Source organism: Eupeodes corollae, chromosome 2, assembly GCF_945859685.1.
Source record: "Eupeodes corollae chromosome 2, idEupCoro1.1, whole genome shotgun sequence".
In the NCBI taxonomy this organism is placed as follows: Eukaryota; Metazoa; Arthropoda; class Insecta; order Diptera; family Syrphidae; genus Eupeodes; species Eupeodes corollae.
The window spans coordinates 54,606,455-54,628,715 of record NC_079148.1 but is presented as its reverse complement, the minus strand read 5'-3'; the positions used below and the strand labels follow the sequence as shown (position 1 = coordinate 54,628,715).

Sequence of the window (22,261 nt, the reverse complement as noted above, 5' to 3'; positions counted from 1 at the left end):
ATTGCATACCGTGTCGGATAGCACAATAAGGTGACATTTATGGTTGAAACAGCCTGTTTGGCGTTTTTATTCTGTGTCCCCAAAAACTTATGAATACTATAAAATAGGAATTTCTTACGGATATGATTCTATCTCCGAAAACAAAAGCAATTGTCCTTAATAATTTGAACTCGCTAAAATAAGCGAACAAAACATTAGAACAACACTTGGAAAATTTCTAACATTTTAAGTAAAGATTAAAAAAAGGAAAAAAACGTCTATACAATTTTTAAAGCACAATGTATGTTTGATGAAAATTACAACCTTTATCGCATCTGATCCCTAAATTTAAAACTTAAATCATCTTTGAAAAGAAGTAAAAATGAGTGCAAACTCATCCAGCCTTATTGTGAGTTTCGCCCGAACAACATTCCACCCGGAAAATTTGACTTTTCGCCTATTGTGAGTTTCACCCGAAAAATTATTCATGTTCCAAAAATTCCCCTTATTGTGAACTATCATTTCGGGCGGAATGATATGCCGTTAACAGTGATAATTTTCACTTATTTTTATGAGGCGAACGAGAGCACAATAAGGCGGAAAATGTAAGTTGTTTGTTTATTTTTTTAAGATAAGAAAAGTTTAAAGTCAAGTTTTTTGTTGTAATGCAGGAGCAAAACAATAAAAAAAGACCAAAGTGATATGATGCTTAGTAAAATGCAGGAGAATTCAGAAATTGCCAAAGGCTCTACTAAATCAAATCGAGAGAAAGTGACCGAATTTTGGAACAGACTTACCTTGGAATTAAATAGTGCAGGGCCGCCGGTGAAGAGTGAGTTTGAATGGAACAAAGTAAGAATCAATTTTATTGTGCTTGCCACCGATTAAAATGAAAACATGCATGCTTTTAGGTTTAGGCATCAGCAAATAAAATGCATCAAAAAGGTACAGGAGGTGGGCCAAATAAAACGCAAAAGTTTTCACCTTCGGAAGAGGACATATTCCAACTTGTAGGAATGAAGGAAGCAGTTGAGGGAGTAGGAAGTTCGCTGTCCTTTGGTTTGGCTCGCCCACAAAATGATATACAAAGTGCCAAACAATGCGAGTATGATGCTACATTGCACCCGAATGAGGTAGAGTGCGTTGAAGCTGTTGATGATTTTCTTTTTGAAACGGAACTCATGCAGGAAGACAACAGTGTGCAACCAACTCCTACAACATCCCAAGCCGCAAAGAAAAGAAAGATGAGTACCAACGATATCATTGTGGAGGAGCTACAGACACAAAAAATACTTTGTAACAAAGTGACCGAGGGGGTTTCTGTAATGAGAGACCACAACACTGAAGTCCAGTGCGGCATTAAGAAGATGTACAGATCATTGGACCGCCTGGGAGATATTAACAAAGAATTATTGAAAGAACAACAGAGGCATAATAAAGAAATGGAAAATCTCCGTAAGTCTTAGCTGGAAAACAAAATTGAGAAAGACCGAAGAATGTTAGAGTTGGAAGAACAGAAGATTGAAATCATGCGAAGAAGAGATTATAATGACCCAGCATTTTAAAAATACGATATTCATACAAAGAAATCTTAAAAATGCATATATAAGACAAAAGCTGTAATTTTTTTTTACCTAGATAATAAGTTGACTGAATTTGAAATGAAAGCTGTGAGATTATTTATTTACTAGAATTAAGATAAAAACTGAATTTAAAATCCAATTTTAATTTTAAGACAAGAGCTGTGAATTTTTTTTTAATAGCATATAAGAGCAAGTTAATCGTGTTTTTTAATACCCTTTTTATGTGAAAGTCACAGTGCGAGCGTTAAGAATTTTTGAATACCTTATTAAGCTTTATGGTTAATTATCCTACGTGCTATACTTTTTGAAGTTTACGTAATTATTTAAAAAAAGTGTCTGATTTTGTCCATTTCCGGCAAAAAACTTCAAGTTCAATTATTTGAGAATCCACCGCGAAATTGAAAAATATTTGTTAGAAAGATTGGGCTAAATTAAAGCCTTCATTTGGTACTAGTCTCACAGTTATACGCCTGGGCCCAGGCTCCATAGAAACAATCAAACATCTCCTTTGAATTTAAATATATTTCCACAAAATAAGTAAAACAGTAAAATTACCGTTTTTTTGTTAATATAAGTTTAACGGTCCCTTTTTAAGCAGATAGGTTTTTAAGTTATAATCTTTTAAAATTAAAAAAAAAATCAATCTTATTACTTAATTATTTATGTAATACAGTCCTGTGTAAACTAGGTCCTCATGCAACAAACTTCTCCATCTACATAGCTCGGTCCCTCGCTAGATGTCTCCAGTTTCACGCTCCAATTTGGATGAGGTCACTTTCCACTTGTGTGCGCCAACTGATCCACAGTTTTCCTCTACTGTGCTGTCCTGTGGGTATGGATTAGACGACAAAACAATGTTATGCAGCTGATTAATCAGTTAGTTTTTTTTTTTCCAATAAAAGTTGTGTTGTTTTTCCAAATCTATATATATAATAATAGTATCTTATTGACTTTTAAAAATCCTCATTCAACGTAAGTCTACATATGCCCTACATACACCTTAAATAAACGCTGAAGCATTTATACTAAATATATTTACAAAAAAAATGTATAAAAATCAGGTTGAATTGGAAAGTATGACGTGATAGAGTAAATATAATGTTAAGTTAACTATATACTACTGTTTCAGATCTATCCCAGATCGCTTAGACTATACCATGTATCCATCCCTTCAAGATCCTCCTGGGAAGAAGAGAGACCCCTGGAAGACGATTCGGTACATTTCTAATCTTCTATACTGACGGTTCAAAGACCGATCACGGAGTTGGAAGTGGTATCTTTTCAGAACAACTGAATCTCAGTCTATCCTATAGACTTCCCAATCAATGCATTGTATTCCAGGCCGAAGTAATGGCGATTAAAGAAGCACTATCCTGGCTCAAAGAAAACGTTGTAAGGATATAAGAATCTTCTCAGATAGCCAAGCCGCTCTTAAATCTCTCGCGTCTGTCTCCACAAACTCTCAAACAGTCCACGATTGTCGATCATCTCTGAATGAGATGACGGAACAGTTTAACATCCACCTCATTTGGGTGCCGGGCCACAGAGACATTCCGGGAAATTGCAAAGCCGATGAGCTCGTCAAAAACGAAACACTTCTGCCTCATGTTAGACAAAAACATAACATAGGAACACCACCTGCTACATGCAAATATCTTCTCAAACAATATGCTCTAGAAACAACAAATGCTAGATGGTCACAGAGTACCACCTGCCTAGCAACCAAGCAAATATGGCCAAGTATTGACTTAAAACGGTCAAAAGGCTTGATATCACTGAGCAGACAAAGTATAAGCTCTACAAATGGAGTAATAACGGGACACTGCCTCATAGGAAGACATGCTCTGAGGCTAGGGGTCTACACAAATGACTTCTGTAGTAGGAAGAGGAAACGGTCCGACAGCTTCTATGTACATGTCCAGCACTCTCCATTAGAAGGAATAACTTTCTCGGTAATCCCTTCTTCCATAACCAGTGAACTGGCAACGATTGGCATAAAACGTCTCTTTAACTTTATTAATAGTACGAAATGGTTTGTTTAAGTTCATTACTCTCCCATGAGTAACCTCATTAGTGGTATCACAATGGACCCTTGAGGTCTGCGTGCGTCAATGACATCTGGACAGCCACTCCAACCTAACCTAACTATATACGATTAGATGATCTTGTTTTAACTTCTTAAATAAATGTTCATATTCTCTGCCATTTGTCAATAAAATTGTCTTTCAATAACTCTACCAATTTTATTGTTAATTGAAGACTTACAACCGTGTTTTTACTTGAAAGAAAATCGGCAATTGTCACCTAATTGAATGTTATTCGAAGACTTGATAGTTCGACTATAATGGCAGATCCTCCAATAGTGTATACTTAGCCTTAGATTCCAATTCAGGACGAAAGCAACATTGGAAAAGCATTGTTTGGTTTGTGTGGCAAAACAAAAATAATTTTGTTAACCAATGTTATTTGTTTAGTTGAGTTTTAAATAATGATGTAAGTGATGTCATTGATTAGAGTCTATGGAAAAAATAAAACAAAGCACAAATTAAAATCATTTAAATAAATTGCATATTTTTGAAAATAACTCATTGAGTACATTAAAATAGTGCTTAAAAATAGAAAGTTGCAGCACTAATTTCATGTTGTCAAATGACAGTGGATTTGACAGTAACCACAAAAAGAGATAAGTATACACATCCCTTCAAAATAAAAAGTATCTCCATCCTTTTTTATCGTTGGTGAAAAATAATTTATACTTATTTAGATTTCCTTGGAAAAAAGAAAAATTAACAATTTAACAACACCACCAACACTGTTTTTAGTTTATGACATCAGCAGCGCATAATATAAACAACATAAAAAGATTCATTAATTTCAACCCGATCCACAAAGAGATTGATTAAAGTGAATTAAAAAAAAGAAAAAGATGTCAACAATTCCTCGTCCAAAATCTCCTCGGGCTCCCAATGCTATAAAAAGTGGTGAAAAAGAAGAAAGTTTCTGGGACAAACTTGGAACACTTGGCAGGAAAAAGCGCATAAAGGAAGGTAATATCCAATTTACATAATATTCTAAATTTGTATTCATAAATATTGTACACAACAAAATGTGTACTTAGGAATTTTCATCATCTAGGGCGTTAACTTTTCGTTTTTCTTAAATTCTTAGAAGAACCATCTGTTCTGATTTAAGTAGAATACAGGGAGTAATATCTTTTATTTCATTACTTGGGGAGAATTTAATGGTGTGAATGTTCACAAAGCATTATGTTGTTCATTTATTTAAATAGTAAAGCAAGATACTAGAGTTTTTCAAGGCCGAAAGTGAGTCACATCCGCTGACAAGAACCCTCTATCCTCTTTGCTTTAAAGTAAACAACAAACTCTTAGACTCCAGAAACTTATTTCGTACATATTTTGATTATTCAGCCCTATCATGAATTCTATTGTTATCGGAAATTTTTACGAATCCCCAAAAACTATATCATGAAATCCGTTCGTAGTGGAAAATCTCATACAATTTTGCATTACGAACAGATTTCATGATACAGTTTTTCGGGATACGTAAAAATTTCCGATTACGATGGAATTCATGATAGGGCTGATTATTTCCTATTTCTTGAAATTAACTTAAAATAACTTAACGCATTTCTGTGTATTCCATTGGGATGAATAGGAACCTTTCATAGGTTAAACGAAGGTAAATGATATGAGCACAAATAATAATAGACCCATTTTGGTACATTTTTTAAATTTGTTTGAATTTACAAAGCATAAATACCTACTCTTCAAAATCAATTTTAGTAATTTAATTTAATCTTTCAACAATAGCCTCAAAAGTTTGAAGACTGACAAATAAATAGGTTAAAAGGGTTCCAATGTATTGCGAACTTACTTACTTACTTAAGGTGGCGCTACAGTCAGGGGCGGACCTGGGCCTCAACCAACATGCGTCTCCAGCCAGCTCGGTTCCTAGGTAGCTGTCTCCAGTTTCGCACACCAAGTTGGTTGAGGTCCTCTCCCACCTGGGTGCGTCACCTTAGTCGCGATCTTCCTCTACTGCACCGTCCCTCTGTTAACTGGGTCAGTGTCGCTGTACAGCCCGTACAGTTCGTCGTTATATCTTCTCCTCCATTCTCCATCTATGCGTACGGGACCAAAAATCACCCGAAGAATTTTTCTCTCTAATCAGCCTAAGGCGCTCTCATCTTTTTTTGGCAGGGTCCAGGCCTAAGCGCCATAAATGAGAACCGGGATGATGATTGTCTTATAGATGGTGATTTGAGATGCTCGAGAGAAAAACTTTACAAGAGAACCAATTGCCTTCTAAGAAGCAGCGATTTGCAGGAGTTATTCTTCGTTTGATTTCAGCGCTGGTGTCGTTGTCTGTGTTAGTAGCGTTGCCTAGGGAGACGGAGTCCTTAACTACCTCAAAGTTATAGTTGTCCATGGTGACGTTTTGTCCAAGACGTCGTTGTTCAATGTCCTTTTTTGATGACAGCATATACTTCGCCTTGCGCCCATTGACCACTAAACCCATCTTCTTCGCTTCCGTCGCAATGCTCAAAAACGCTCCACTGACATCATGCTTTGATCTTCCAATTATGTCAATATCATCTGCGTATCCAAGTAATTGGATGGACCTTTGGAAGATTGCGCCTCTAGTGTTGAAGGTTGAGTTTTGCACAATTCTTTCCAGAACGATGTTGAAGAAGTCATATGACAGTGCATCGCCTTGTCTAAAACCTTTTTTGACATCAAATGCATCGGTAAGATCTTTTCCGACCTTGATAGAGCAGCGTGCATTCTCCATCGTCATTTTGCACAAACGGATAAGTTTGACAGGGATGCCAAAACTAGACATTGCTCGGTAGAGCTCTTCCCTATAGATGCTGTCATACGCGGCTTTAAAATCGATAAAGAGATGGTGGGTATCGATTTGAAGCTCGTGGGTTTTTTCCAAGATCTGCCGTAGTGTGAATATTTGGTCGATAGTGGACTTTCCTGGTCTGAAGCCACACTGATAAGGACCTATCAGGTTGTTGACGAAGGGCTTCAGACGTTCACATAATACGGCAGAGAGGATCTTATACGCAATGTTAAGGAGAATGATGCCTCTGTAGTTGCGCAATTTAGAAAGTCTCCTTTCTTATGTATCGGGCACACTATGCTGAGATTCCAATCATCGGGCATGCTTTCTTCCGACCATATTTTGCAGATGAGTTGGTGCAAGCTTCCTACCAAGTCATCGCCTGCTGCTTTGAATAGTTCGGCAGCGATGCCGTCAGCCCCAGCAGCTTTGTTTGACTTAAGTTTAGATATAGCTCTCTTCACTTCGTCAAGGTCGGGTAGGCGGAATTGTTGATCTGCGTCGCCTAGGTTAATGGTTCTATCTCCCTCACAGCGGAATTCGGTTCGTCATCGCCGTTATATAATTTGGAGAAGTGGTCTTTCCACATTTCCAACATAGACTGCGGTTCTACTACGATGTTCCCCTAATCGTCTTTACAGGCTTCGGTTGGCTGGTGCCCTTGTGAGGTTTTTTTTTACCTTTTCTAAGAAGCCGGTGTTCTTCTCTACTCTTCTGCTCGTAGAGCTCTCGAGCAGCTCTGGACCTTCTGTACAGCGCCTTTTTGTATGCCTGTTGTTTCGCTGCGTGCGCTTGCCGGCATTCGTCGTCAAACCAAGGGTTTCGCTGTGGTGGCCGTTTGAAACCTAGCACTTCAGAGGCGGCATCTCTAATGGCTGCAAGGCAATGTTGCCACTGGTTTTCAACGCTTAATGCAGGCAGCATAGGACTTAAGAGGTTATTGGAGACTCGATCATTGCATTGCGACCCCCGAAGTAAATAAGTTAAGAATTGGATGATGATGCTCATTTTACAGTATGTTTAATCGAGGAACTCAATTTTTTAAGATTAATATTTATAGAGTAAATATGTCCTTATCTCCCGATAGGTAAAGTTACAAATGCCTGTGTCTTAATTTAGTGAAAATTGGCACATAACTTACCTTATATATCGTCAGTTGCCTCTTTTTGTATAGGTACTTAATACAGACAGATTAGAGGGTTTATTCAAATTGAAAACGGCCAAAAAATTTTTTTCCATGCACGAGTTAAAGATGTTTGATCTCAACTAGAAAAAATAAGAATTTTGTATCCATTCTTTTTATTTAACAAACTGCGTCTAAAAACCATTATTCAAGAACTGTGAAACTTTGCAAAGGAAATAATTCAACCCATTGCTAAAACGGCTAATTATATTTAAAAATGTGGGATGTAACGTCCACCGTCAATTTTCGTAGATCAATTATTGGCTTCAGGTTTTTCGAGCCCCAGCTGGGCTTATTATGTTTTTTAACTTAGAAATACAGGTCATCAGAAAAGATTATTTTTTTTGCCACTATCGTTTTCGACTTCACTTGCTCAATTAAATCTTGTAAGCGGATAACCCGAGAACTTTGATGGTGATGTTAATAGTAACGTTCCAATCTCACTCTCATAATGCATAGTTACTCATTTCCATTACAGAGAGATGTGATACTGCCTTTCTGTCGAGATTTCGATTGAGTAACTGGTGTCGGTGTAAAATAACCTAGGTAGGTAGGTAGAAATGGCGATCTAAAGGCAACCTAGCCTGAGATCCAATTAGCGCTGTAGTACGCCTTTTTGATACCAAAAACTCGTTTGACCTTTGATTAAAAGAGATAGATTTATAGAGAAGACTCATAGCGATTATGTTAGAGCCATTTTGTCGCATTGAGAAAAAAAGATTAGGTCTCTAATCTTTGTCTCAGATAGCTCATCAAGTTCGTGAAAGAATGCTTCTCCAAAATATTTCCTTCTAGTGTTTGCCAAAGCAGGACATTTGCAGAGGAAATGGATTATCGTTTCACTTTCTCTTTGGTCACTACAGCTACGGCAAAAGGTGTTGTAAGAGATACCCAACTTCTCTGCATGAACTCCTATAGGCCAATGTCCGGTACAAACCGCAACAATCCTGGCTATCTCATGCCTTGGCCTTCATAGAAGATCGTTTGTACGGATTTTAGTATAGGTGGGCCTAATAGCGCTGCAGGAAACTATGTATTTAAGAAAAAGGTCGATTGTTAGAAGATCCAAAATAACGTTTAAGGCAACACAGGCCTTCTTAACCCGTACTTCAATATTTAGTTTCCAGTTTAGTTTAGGGTCGAGTATAACATAGGATTTAAATAAACCACTAAAAGGTCTGTCCAGTGTCTCGATGTGATGATTTTCGGATAAGAAAAAAAAGACATTTTTACGATGCTCAATCAATGTGTTTCATATGATGTATGTTAAACCTAATGATCAAAATATATCGTTTTTTGTTTTCAGTGCAAGAAGTCCAACAAGAAGGAAAATATGCCATCGATTCGCCCGGTAATCCCAATCAATGCGATATTCCTCCAGAGGATTATGTTATTCGTAAGTTTTAAGTTAATTTCATTTGGAGTTTTCTTATTTTAAAATAACGAATTTTAGGTGATCTTGAACAAAGAGCTGTAATCGACCCACAATCAGCAAGAGATCCTGAATTGATTAAATTACAACAAATTTTGATTGATTGGATAAATGATGAGCTTGCCGAACAAAGAATTATTGTTCAAAGGCTTGATGAAGATATGTACGATGGACAGGTATGTTATTTCATCAATTAGTTGGACAAATTGAAGAGATATTTGGTGGTGATAGCTTCAGTTTGCTTCAGGCCTTTATCTGCTCTTACACAATCACCCATTCCTCAAAATGCAATTGAAAATGCTATAAATTATCAATTAATTACTTTAAGGTTCTTCATAAGCTTTGGGAAAAATTGACAGGTAGAAAACTAGATGTCTTAGAAGTCACCCAATCAGAGGAGGGTCAACGTCAAAAGCTCAATATTGTTTTAAGAGCAGTGAACCACGTAAGCCAATAGTTTTATTTTTGTAATTAAAATTGAAACAAAAAAAATATATTCTTCGTTCTCTTAGACTCTCGGTTTTCATCATAAAGTTCCCAAATGGTCTGTGGAGAGTGTTCACTCTAAGAATCTTGTGGCTATTTTACACTTGTTGGTTGCATTAGTTCGTCATTTCCGTGCCCCTATTCGCTTGCCAGAAAATATTTTCGTCACTGTTGTGATAGCACAAAAGAATGCTGGAATTCTCAATGCTCAGTAAGTTCCCTTTTTCAAAATATTCCAATAATTTACAATTCTTATGAATATTTGTTTTTTTTTTTTTTTTGTTTACAGAAAATTCCAAGAGCAAATCACATCCGAATATGATGACGTTGGTATGCGATGTGAAAAGGATGCCTTCGATACTCTCTTCGACTCTGCCCCTGAAAAACTAGCTGTTGTCAAGAAATCCTTGATAACATTCGTTAATAAGCATTTGTCGAAATTAAATTTCGAAGTTAACGACTTAAATACCGATTTTCGAGACGGTGTTTATTTGTGTCTATTGATGGGACTGTTGGGTGGATTTTTTGTTCCACTTTATGAATTCCATTTGACACCACGCGATGTTGACCAAATGGTGCATAATGTTGGATTTTCGTTTGATCTTATGCAAGATGTTGGTTTGCCAAAACCAAAAGCCAGACCTGAAGGTAAATATTAAATAATATTTTAAAAAATGTTTAAAAAAAAAACAATAATTGTTTAATTATTTTTCTCAGATGTGGTTAACATGGATTTGAAGTCAACCCTTCGAGTACTTTACAATTTATTTACCAAATTTAGGAACGTTGCCTAAAATAATTTCTATTTTTTGGCAGTCATTTATTCTACTAAATAGAATCAAATCATTTATAATTGTTTGTATAACACCCTCACTACTGACTTTTGTTTTAACAGTTTTAAAATGTGCCTTGAGGAGTTATAAATTTTTATTATTATTATTAACAATACGTTTAATAAAGAAAAAAAATAATGTTTTGTAATTTAAAATAGATAAACTTGTTATTTTTTTAAAAATAAAATTTACAAATTTTAACGAATTAGTTACTTACCTTAAATGTTTTTATTATAATAAATAAATTAGGTGGCACAACAGTCCGTGGAGAACCAGGGCCTAGTGACTTACAACTCTCAACCATTCCCGTGTGCGAGTAATTGCAGGGATGGAGGGGACCTACAGTTTATATGCCGAATCCGAACGGCTAGTTTGAGGAAGCACTTTTTCATGACAAGAATTACTCTTGGAGAATTTGTAAATTCCTCGCAAGAGGCAGTACCCGTGAATAAAACACAGGCACAGGAAGGGATCGAACCCAAGACGTATCGCATGACAGTCCAACGCACTAACCACCATGCCACGGGTACTACAATGTTTTTACTGTTTACTCAAAAAATAAAATGTTGATATTTGTTCTGCTTTATTTTGTAGATTATTAGGTTTTCGCATTTTTTTCGCAAGTTTTTTTAGTCTAAAATTACTGCATCAAAAGAATGTCGATTGTATTGTTTCCAACTTGAAGGACCTAATAGTTTATATTACCTTAAAAAACGTGATTTACCACTGCCCACGAGTTGCACTCGTAGCAAGAAAACTGAACATCTAAAAAGAGTGCCAATTTTTAAACATTTAAAACCTATTCTTAATTATTTTTAAATTATAATTCGACATTAAAAATGAGTTTTAGAATTAGGGTTGACACTTTCATAATATTTTAAACGATATAAGCATAAGGTATACTTTAACGCTAAAACACTCATTTAATTTTAAGAGCAGCAAAATGCTTTTTCATATTTTTAAAAGTATACTTTATCAATTTGACCAGGGACGTCTCCACCTACAATCCTGCAATGGAATGCTCTGCCACATCCCATACAAAACATATAAATGCGACTTTAAAAACCTTCATTAGTTAGAAGAGTTGTTGAAAGTGTTGAAATTAACAACAATTAAAACAAGATCTTTTAAATAAATAACTGCTATAACTAGAATAGGCTTTATTGCCTTGCCTTTTGATAACAGTAACATCGCTAATTCATTTACGCCGCTTGAACACCCTTGTAATGTCTCTTGTCTCACCCCTTTTTATCTTATTGTTAAATAGATAATTACATCATGTGGCTTATTTTTCTGCAAGTTGTAGTTTATATTTACGAGAATAAACAAATAAATACAAGTTTTGTTGCGAAGCAAGGGGAGGTGTGAAAGTGGGTGAAGTGGAAGGGTAGGATGAGGTATAAAAAAGAGATAGGAAGATTTGGAATAGGTTAGGTGGGATTGTTGAGATCCGGGGGACGCGGCCTGCTTGCGGTGCACGGCGTCAGCTCGTGGGACGGGGGGGGGGGGGGGGATCTTGCCCACGAAAATCAACCTCGCCTGCAGAAAAAAACATAAATCAGGCCAATGAATGAGGAAAATGAAGGAAACATAAACGGATAGACTATTGGCACATCAGGGCACTGCGGATGTTGTGCAGTGAGGCCATTACCCACCCTACCTTTAGGTATCCGCGGCCAGTGTTGGATACCCCCATGTAAAAGTAAAAAAGTATGAAGTCTTCATTACCAGTAGTCTCTGTCATTCAAATCCAATTCAACCCAACAATCAACATGGTGGTAGGTAAATAATTCTTGGTTTGTTTATTATTTTATGCATCGGTTTATTATTTACAAACCTAATAATAATTTTTGTTTCTTCTTTCTTCTAACCAATCTTCTATTTGCATTCTAGGTCTGGGAGGCAATTCACCAGGCGTCCGCAACAGTTTTTAAGATTTTTATTTTAAAAATGTTTAATATTACAACTAAAGTTTTAATTTGTAATATTATATTCTAAATCTACGACGCGTTTCGGAGATGTTTTTTCATCATCAGGTGGAATACCCGATTCCATTATCCACCCGATGATGGAGAAACATCTCCGAAACCCGTCGTAGATTTAGAATATAATATTACAAATTAAAACTATAGTTGTAACATTCAAAATTTACAAAATTAAAATAAAAACTAAATAACTTTTATTTATTTGTTTATTCTCGTAAATAAATAGATAAGCTTTATTCCTCCCCTTAAGCAATTAAATCGAATTATCTAGGACTCCAATAATTCGATGTTCAAATGGTAGACATGTGCATTCAAGAGGACACAAGCGTCCACAGGTTTTTCTCAAAACCCACCTCTGTCTATCAACTCCTACTCTCACCTCCCCGCGGTGAACATCGGGTGCCTAGTACCTCAACTGGAGATTGGGTTCCAACCCCAGTGGAAAGTTGTTGGGGGCAGCAAACGAGGGAGGGGGGGAGAGGTGTTTCCACTAAGGCACCTCTCCTTATCCAGGCGGCAGCGGACGAATTCTCGAGATAGAATCAACGGTGGCGTCTACAGTTCCAGTAAGGTCGAACTACTTAGTGAACACCTTATAGGGCTTCTTCGACATATTCGAAGCCCATGCCTATAAGGAGCGGTTTATCCGGCTCCCCTTTTTTGGAGTTATACTAAGGATCTGGCCCTCCAGGTTGGGGGTTGTGCCGTCGGGGTGACTTCCTGGCCACGTAAAAACATCATAGTTTCGAAGCAACAACAAGCCTCGGATACGGACGGATTCACTGTTGACAACCCACGCAAACGAAATAAGGACAACGAACTTCGGATAAGTACGTGGAATGTTAGGTCCCTTAACAGACCACGTGCAGCCGAACAATTAGCGGAAGCCCTAAACTGCTGCAAGGCAGATATTACAGCCATCCAAGAAGTGCGATGGGATGGACCGGGCAAACTCAAACTAAAAGACTGCGATATCTACTACGGCGACTGCTACCGAGAACAAAGACAGCGTCTATTTGGGTGTGGATTTGTTGTTGGAACTAGGCTCAGGCAAAAAGTCTTGAGTTTCAACAGTGTGAGCGAGCGCATCACGACAATCCGCATCAAGGCTAAATTCGCCAACATAAGCCTAATATGCGCGCATGCCCCAACAGAGGAGAAAGATGAAGACACCAAAGACATATTCTTCGAGCTCTTAGACAAGACATATGAGCAAGGCCCTGGCTATGACATTAAAATTGTCTTAGGAGATTTTAATGCCAAGCTAGGAAGAGAAGACATCTTTGGTGGCATAATCGGGAGATACAGCCTGCACGACACCACCTCCGACAACGGATTCAGGCTGGTCGATTTCGCTGCGGGGCGAGACGTTCTGGTAGCTAGTACGCAGTTCACGCATCTCAATATCCACAAGGGGACATGGAAATCTCCTGATCAATCAACCGTCAACCAGATTGACCACATTGCGATCGACGCACGACACTTCTCCAGTATCCAGGATATCCGAACATTCCGAGAGGCCAACATTGACTCGGACCACTACCTCGTTGTAGCCAAGGTACGGCTACGGATATCCCGATCCAAGCCAAAACAAGGAAGTACTGTGAGAAGATTCGACGTTAGACGGCTACAATCGCAAGAGACTGCCATGTCCTTTTCCGATCGAGTCGCTAATAACCTCTTAAGGAGTCCTATGCTTCCTGCGTTAAGCATTGAAAACCAGTGGCAACATTGCCTTGCAGCCATCAGAGATGCCGCCTCTGAAGTGCTAGGTTTCACACGGCCACCACAGCGAAACCCCTGGTTTGACGACGAATGCCGGCAAGCGCACGCAGCGAAACAAGAGGCATACAAAACGGCGCTGCACAAAAGGACTAGAGCTGCTTGCGAGCTCTACGAGCAAAAGAGGAGAGAGGAACACCGGCTTCTTAGATAGAAAAAAAGAGAGCATGAGAAGCGCGCGATCGAGGAGATAAAGGGATGTCACAACAGAAATGAGGTTCGTAAATTTTACCAAAAGGTGAAAAAAAACTCACAAGGGCACCAGCCACGAACCGAAGCCTGTAAAGACGATTAGGGGAACATCGTAGTAGAACCGCAGTCTATGTTGAAAATGTGGTAAGACCACTTCTCTAAATTATATAACGGCGATGACGCACCGAATTCCGCTGTAAGGGAGATAGAACCTGAAGCCATTCGTCAACAACCTGATTGGTCCTTATCAGTGTGGCTTCAGACCAGGAAAGTTCACTATCGACCAAATACTCACACTACGGCAGATCTTAGAAAAAAACCCACGAGCTTCAAATCGATACCCACCATCTCTTTATCGATTTTAAAGCCGCGTATGACAGCATCTATAGGGAAGAGCTCTACCGAGCAATGTCTAGTTTTGGCATCCCTGTCAAACTTATCCGTTTGTGCAGAATGACGATGGAGAATGCACACTGCTCTATAAAGGTCGGAAAAGATCTTACCGATGCATTTGATGTCAAAAAAGGTTTTAGACAAGGCGATGCACTGTCATGCGAATTCTTCAACATCGTTCTGGAAAGAATTGTGCAAAACTCAACCGTCAACACTAGAGGCACAATCTTCCAAAGATCCATCCAATTACTCGGATACGCAGATGATATTGACATAATTGGAAAATCAAAGCGTGATGTCAGTGGAGCGTTTTTGAGCATTGCGACGGAAGCGAAGAAGATGGGTTTAGTGGTCAATGAGGGCAAGACCAAGTATATGCTGTCATCAAAAAAGGACACTGAACGACGACGTCTTGGACAAAACGTCACCATGGACAGCTATAACTTTGAGGTAGTTAAGGACTTTGTCTACCTAGGCACCGCTATTAATGCAGACAACGACACCAGCGCTGAAATCAAACGAAGAATAACTCTTGCAAATCGCTGCTTCTTTGGACTTAGAAGGCAATCGAGAAGTAAAGTATTCTCTCGAGCATCTCAAATCACCATCTATAAGACACTCATCATCCCGGTTCTCATTTATGGCGCTGAGGCCTGGATCCTGTCAAAGAAAGATGAGAGCGTCTTAGGATGCTGCGAGAGAAAAATTCTTCGGGTGATTTTTGGTCCCGTACGCATAGATGGAGAATGGAGGAGAAGATATAACGACGAACTGTACGGGCTGTACAGAGACACTGACATAGTTAACAGAATTAAAGTCCAACGGCTTAGATGGCTAGGTCATGTAGAGCGGATGGACATCAACGCTCCAACCCGGAAGGTCTTCGAATCCAATCCCGAGGGACGGCGCAGTAGAGGAAGACCGCGACTCAGGTGGCGCACCCAGGTGGGAGAGGACCTCAACCAACTTGGTGTGCGAAACTGGAGACAGCTAGCTAGGGACCGAGCTGGCTGGAGACGCTTGTTGGTTGAGGCCCAGGTCCGCCCCGGACTGTAGCACCACCTTTAGTAAGTAAGTAAGTAAGTATCTAGGACTCCAAGCATGGTTATAAGAATGCCTTCTAACCCAACTTTAGATTCACTGTCTTTAACTGTACTACGCGATTGTGGAATACTTTACCGCACTCTTTTATTCTTTATCGTTGCAATGTTCAGTAAAATCAATTTTCACCGAAACTTCTTTCCAAACCCTGTCCCTTTCGTAATGGCAGCATTGTGTTTTCGGCATAACAAGGATGAAAAAATCCACTTTAGTGTGCGCTTTATTATATAAAACATGAGCGATCGAGAGGTGCAAAACTTGTAGTTTCTTAATTCACATATCTCGCGACCTATTCTACCCAACTGGGGTATTGGACTGTTGACAAAATTTATTTTATGGCAATAAACAAGAGGGCTGTAACAAATTTAAACCTTTTGGTTTGTTGGTTTTAATAGCTCGAGCCTCGGAGATATGTTACGTTTCAAAACTTATTTTTTAAGGTACCTTTCTGTAGTTAAATCAGTAAGGAATTTTAAATGGCGCAGCACAAACAACCTTCAATAGCCACAAAAAAATGCCAATTCTTTCTTTTCAAAAAAGTGTTGCTGCGTAACGAGTTCAACCACCGACTCCGATATTTTCCTATTAAATCAATAAAGTCAATTTTAAAACAAACAAAGTTTTGTTTTATTTCTGTCTGTTAGTAGAACAAAAATCAATTAAATATATACATAAATGTCAAAAGAGGTAAATTTAATTAATACTAACTATTGTATAAATTTAATTAAAATTACAAAAAAAAACAAATCAAGGAGGATGTACGTTCAGCAGGAAAAAGACACCGTAATATTTTGTATCTTATCGAGAGATATCTTAAGGACAATGGATTGTATGATACTTGCGAGTGTCTCAAAAATGAAGCTCGACTTCAAAACGACTATGAAATTTGTGACAATATTGATTTGGATTCGATATATTTGGAATATGCGAGCTTTTATCAAGTTAAGTTCGGAAAGAATCCGAAAATCGTTAAGAAGATATCAACAATTATGAACGTAAAATTAAACAATTATGCTAAGAAACATCATCGTCCTCTTACTAGCAGTAAGGCCAAATTAGAAGAATCCCCACACAAAAACGAACCATTTAATGAGAGTTTGCAAATTAAGCAAATACCCAATACGAACACTCAGGAAATAACGGTTAATCCAGTTGAATATGGCATTCAAATAAATCTCGAGAAAGATTTTTTAGTGGATGGATGGAAGGATGTGGAACAATATGTTAAACTGTAAGACTACATATATTTAGATACAACTGTTTTTAAATGAAAATTTTTAATTTTTAGAACAATAGTTAATAAAGACCTTGGTTTTCGGTGGAAAGATGTATTTGGAAATAGTAAAGCTGTAGACACCATTAAAGAGGCAGTAATCGTGCCTCTCAAACATCCTGAATTATTCTCCGGAAATCTGAAGCCTTGGAAGTCTTTACTTCTGCATGGACCACCAGGAAAGTTTATCATACAACCAATTATGATATTTCCGTATGCTTATCATTTTTATTAATTTTCAGGTGGGGGAAAAACATTACTCGCAAGAGTTCTTTGTTCGGAAACTAAAGGACAGATCACCTTTTTTAATGTAACTTCAAGTTGCATAACATCAAAATGGCGAGGGGAATCAGAAAAAATAATCAAAGTTAAAGAAAATTGTTTCTCTCCCATTTTTTTTAAGTTATTAATTGTTCTTTTCTTTCTATTTTAAAGATTCTATTTAGTTATGCAAAAATGCGTGCACCATCTGTGATTTTTCTAGATGAAATTGATGCTTTCACCTCAAACCGTGATCGAGCTTCAGACAATGAAGCATCAAAGCGTTTTAAAAACGAATTCTTACAACTTCTCGATGGCTTAGAAGATAACAACAGCTCGATTTTCGTGCTTGCAAGCACGAATATACCATGGTTTGTACAACAATTGTAAAATGTTTTTAAAATAGTTCTGATGATTTGATAACTCATTTTCAGGGATATCGATCCGGCATTTCTTCGGCGTTTTGAGAAAAAAATTCTCATTTCGTTACCTTTAAGTGACGAAAGGTACTCAATGATTGAGTATTTTCTTCAAAATTCAAAAACATATCCAGTTGACTTGTTGAAGGAGTTGACAACATTAAGTGAAGGGTTTACAGGTATGCAGTTAAAAGCTTATATTTTAGTCATAAAACTTAAACTACCTCTGGAATAAATCAGTTTTATCAAAGGCTCGTCGATTGCAAAACAATAAAGTGACAGCACCTTTCTTAACTAAAATATTAATCATACAATTTGAAGGTCGCAAAAAGGATAGATCACCTTAAGTGTTAAATCCTTTCTCTATATAAATTTTGGCTATGGTATTCTGTTTTGCTATTCGTTGTTAAAAAATGTCTCCGACGGTCCTGTAAAAAGATCAAATAGATAAATATACTGAATACCTTCATAATAGAACAAATTATTAGTATATTCGAATTAATTTGTTTAACATATGTTCTCTTAATTTTACAGGTGATCAAATCCGACTTGCTTGCAAGGAAGCTGCAATGAATCAAATTCGAAACATAACCAACCAGAACCCACAAGTAAAGCAAGTAACCTCTGATGATCTACGACAAGCTTTCAAAGTCATTAAACCCATAGACGAAAAACTAGTCCAAAAGCATGTTGCTTGGTATAATTTAAACGGATCCTAGATTCAATTATATTTTGTTTGTTTTTTATTTAGAACTTTTTTTTTTTAATTATACAATGAAATAATAAAACATTAGTAACGAATGAGGGACTACTTCTTCTGCTGCTTGGAATTTGTTTTGGCCATTTGCATGCCCTGATATATTCCTGTATAATAACCACTCATATACCAGGACATCAACATGGCAGAGAGGTGTTCTGAGTTTTCGCACTGTCCTTGACCTAGCATCGGAGGCATAGGTGGTGGGGGAGGAATGGCTCCAATGGGAAATCCATTGGGAGCCATGGGAAACTGCGGTTTGTTGGTTTTCTTATGGTCGCTGCCGCTAGGTGCAGCCTCGTTTGTTTCCGATTCTTGTTTAGCCCGATTGTACTGCATACGACGGGCTTTCTTTCCCCACGATGGAACCAAATCGCAGATGCGAACTTCTTGCTCATTCTCGTAGCCAATATAGCAAATTCGACAAGTCCCTTGCTCTTCGTTCATGGCAATAATCTTTCCCTCATAGTCGACTCCATCGTCATATGTTGCTCTGGCATAGTCACCGATAATAAAACTTGGATTTTCGTCATCGTATGGCTTGGAATTGGATGTGCACGCAGTGGGCTCTTGTTCAGCAGTGGCAGAAGCAGCCGTTTCTTTAAGGGAATTTGATGGTGTTTTCTTGCCATTCGTTGCTCGTGCGATGCGGCGTGCCAATTCTTCTTGGGCCAATTTAAGAGAGCTTTCGTAGGCCTTGACCAAGAGTGTATCGTCCCAATCAGTTGGATTCATCTAAACAAAGCATCACAGAAAGTTATTGTTTATTTTAATCGAATAAATGACATCGTACCACACTCATTTTGAATATTACAAATTTTTAATCGAGGATTTTTCTTGTCGAAGAAATGGAAAACCAAAACAGTTAAGTTATTTTTTGTTTGTCGGTTTTTCCGTCTGCTTTTGGTTCGGTTGGTTTGTTTGGATTTTGACTTACGAAAAGAGTCCGTTCAGCAGTTAGTGTTGATTTTTCTAATAAATGACAGATGGAAGAATTCAGAAACAAAATAAAAAAAAACTGTTAAATTATTGGTGAAATTTGAATTTATTTTACAGTCAAAACCCCATAGGCTATTTCGACCCATTGTTCTTATGAAAATACTGTAATATATTTTTGATTATTGGAAAGAAGCGTTCATTTCTATTACGACAACCGTTATCAATTTGTTGTCTGTAACTAAGCAAAAGTTAGATTTAGATCGTGGTAGAGAAAAAAAGAAAACAAAATTCTTACAAAAGTATTATCAGGGTTACCAGGGACACCAAGAATACGTGTTCCAATACTACAAAATATTTTTTTTTCAAAACATTTACTTTCCATGCGAATTCAAAACTGAAAATACTGAAAAAGAACATTTTGTTTGGATGTTGACAAATGGATAAATTTTAATCATATTTTTAGCTTTATAAAAAAACACATATACATGGTCTTGAACTCATAGGTGTAGTCACTATCCCTACGTCCTTAAAGAATAAAGTCTTAAGCTGTTAAACCACAAAATCTCAGTTCACAATTGTTAGAGAAATAATATGATAAAGTAATCTAATTCTATCATCATTGAAAATTTTGTTTCAAGATTTAAAAGAAATTAGTAAAGGTAAATATTCAATTGTAAATATTTTATGATTGGTGTTAAACTGAAGCAAAACGGTATAACCCAGAATTTGTCTTTTAGATCATTTTTAATTTCTTAATCATAAAATATTATTTAGTTAACAGCTAATTGTTGATTTCTCATTTCGGAACATAATCGTTAAACTGAAAGCGTTTCATTTTCTTTAATTCTCATCCGTCAGATTTTCTTTTAATAATTAATCATGACCTAAAACGATTGATTGTAATAAAAATGCTTGATACCAATCAGAAATTTTCAACAAGAATATAACCAACTGTCAAAAAAATTAAAATGACTGGTTTCAATGAATAAATCTAATGATAGCTATAACTGGACCCAAAGGGTTTATCATCATTGAAACCAATCATTGGAATTTTTTTAACAGGTTGGTTATAGCTTTCATTGAAAATGTCTGTCATTGAAAAAAAATTCTAATTGAAATCCACCGAAAAATGTTTACTGCCAAAAATCTTTCATTGCAATTGTGTGGAATCGGAACGTAAATTAGTAGAACGATTCATTTCACTTTTGAACATAAAAGTGTTAGCTGTTCCGGAAAATGAATTTCCGCCTGGAAAATAGAAAAATACATTTCTAGTAAAAAATAACTGTGTATAGTTAAATTTATTTTTCTCTACAAAAGTCTTTGTGTGATTTCTGATCAGTCAGTACATAGTTTTCATTTCTAATCAAAAAGGGAACACTGTCAAATATCTATTCAAAAATGTCCGGATTTATTTCAATGATATCTACAACTGGCCTCTAAGACATGCCCAGATCCGTCATAAAGTTATGGGTCATACCCGAACTTGATTTTCATAAACCATTCCAGGCTACCATCCCAAGCAGAGAGGAATGGATAGATAATATACCATACTCCAGTAAGTCGTCAATAGCTATCTATACCGATGGCTCTAAAATGGACACTGGTGTAGGGGCATGCTTCTATTCTGAAGCTCTCAAGTTAACCGCATCGCTAAGGCTTCCAAACTTAAACTTCAGTAGCGTCTTCCAAGCGGAGGTCCTGGCAGTGAAAACAGCTGCTAAAAAGGTATCAATGATGGCGATACCTCGAGCTGATATCACCTTTTACATTGATAGCCAAACGGCAATAAAAGCGATTACTGCAACTGAGGTAAAATCAAAGCTTGTTTCATGCTGCCGCAAAGAGCTTTAGGTTCTTGGCGCACAGCACAATATTAGACTATGCTGGGTCCCAGGCCACAGCGATATACTAGGCAAAGAGAAAGCCGATGAATTAGCAAGATTAGGGTCAATGCTTGACTGAGCTAGTTAGCACCCCTACCTGTTATTTGAAACAGGAAATTTTAAAAAGGATAACTATCAAGGCCGACACCTGCGGCACTACACCAAAGATCTGGCCCTGTGTTAACAAACAAAGAACGCAAAGAATTATGCAGCTACACAAGGGATCTCTTTGATCTCTTAATCATAGTCACCGGACATAATCTATTAGGTTATCATATGAAAAAGATGAGAATCAGTTCAGATGGTCTTTGCAGAGGATGAGGTGACGAGGAGGTGCATAAAGGCACTCCGCACTTTCAGTGCCACTGTCACGCACTCCCCCGTTAAAGGAAGAAACTGCTTGGCAACTATTTCTTCGGGGATTTAGAAGAACTCTCTAGTACGCCAGGTACGAACATTCTGAACTTCGTCAAAGCCTCTACATGGCTTCACTAACTGAACACATAGGTTTTTTTTTATTAGCTTGAGTAGCAATACTCACGGGTACCACAATGGATCTGTATTGATATAAGTGCGACGGTAAAGACATCAACTGTCAGCCCCTCAACCTAACCTAATCTATAACTGGCCTGTAAAAATGTCACTCTGAAAACTTTATATGAAACAGAGAAACAGTGGTCAGGTTCAGACAACATAAGGGGCTATATTTGCAATATACTGCGTTCTTTGGCCGTAAATTTAGACCAAGGCAACTAGTAAGTTTTGCAAGGATCAATCTCGGAACTTTTATTCACCAACCTCTGCCTTTAGTTGATCGTGGAAAAACTACCAAAAACCTTATTGTCTACAAAATACCTTTTAGGCAAACTACAATTCCATCTTGACCTGAATGTTGTATTTTATGGAAA

General features: G+C 37.4%; 4 protein-coding genes across 4 annotated transcripts; 3 read left to right on the top strand and 1 right to left on the bottom strand.

Annotated features, from left to right (window-relative positions):
* The first annotated feature begins 696 nt into the window (after nt 1-696).
* LOC129944924 (uncharacterized) lies at nt 697-1,445 on the top strand. Its single transcript, XM_056054582.1, has 2 exons — nt 697-831; nt 897-1,445. The coding sequence occupies exons 1-2, from the start codon at nt 697-699 to the stop codon at nt 1,443-1,445; spliced, it is 684 nt and encodes a 227-aa protein (XP_055910557.1).
* Nucleotides 1,446-4,323: 2,878 nt separating this feature from the next.
* LOC129944374 (beta-parvin) lies at nt 4,324-10,570 on the top strand. The gene is made up of 7 exons (XM_056053756.1): nt 4,324-4,609; nt 8,921-9,010; nt 9,068-9,222; nt 9,375-9,491; nt 9,559-9,743; nt 9,822-10,180; nt 10,250-10,570. The coding sequence occupies exons 1-7, from the start codon at nt 4,489-4,491 to the stop codon at nt 10,324-10,326; spliced, it is 1,104 nt and encodes a 367-aa protein (XP_055909731.1). The 5' UTR covers nt 4,324-4,488; the 3' UTR covers nt 10,327-10,570.
* Nucleotides 10,571-16,408: 5,838 nt separating this feature from the next.
* LOC129944373 (katanin p60 ATPase-containing subunit A-like 2) lies at nt 16,409-18,572 on the top strand. The gene is given in 6 exon segments (XM_056053755.1): nt 16,409-16,505; nt 16,571-17,049; nt 17,107-17,458; nt 17,527-17,723; nt 17,787-17,950; nt 18,306-18,572. Coding segments are annotated over 6 exon segments (1,389 nt in total). The 5' UTR covers nt 16,409-16,493; the 3' UTR covers nt 18,491-18,572.
* LOC129944378 (survival motor neuron protein) lies at nt 18,492-19,490 on the bottom strand. The gene is made up of 2 exons (XM_056053760.1): nt 19,322-19,490; nt 18,492-19,263 (listed from the first exon to the last, which is right to left on the bottom strand). Exons 1-2 carry the CDS (start codon nt 19,328-19,330, stop codon nt 18,580-18,582), a joined length of 693 nt encoding a protein of 230 aa, XP_055909735.1. The 5' UTR covers nt 19,331-19,490; the 3' UTR covers nt 18,492-18,579.
* Nucleotides 19,491-22,261: the final 2,771 nt, after the last annotated feature.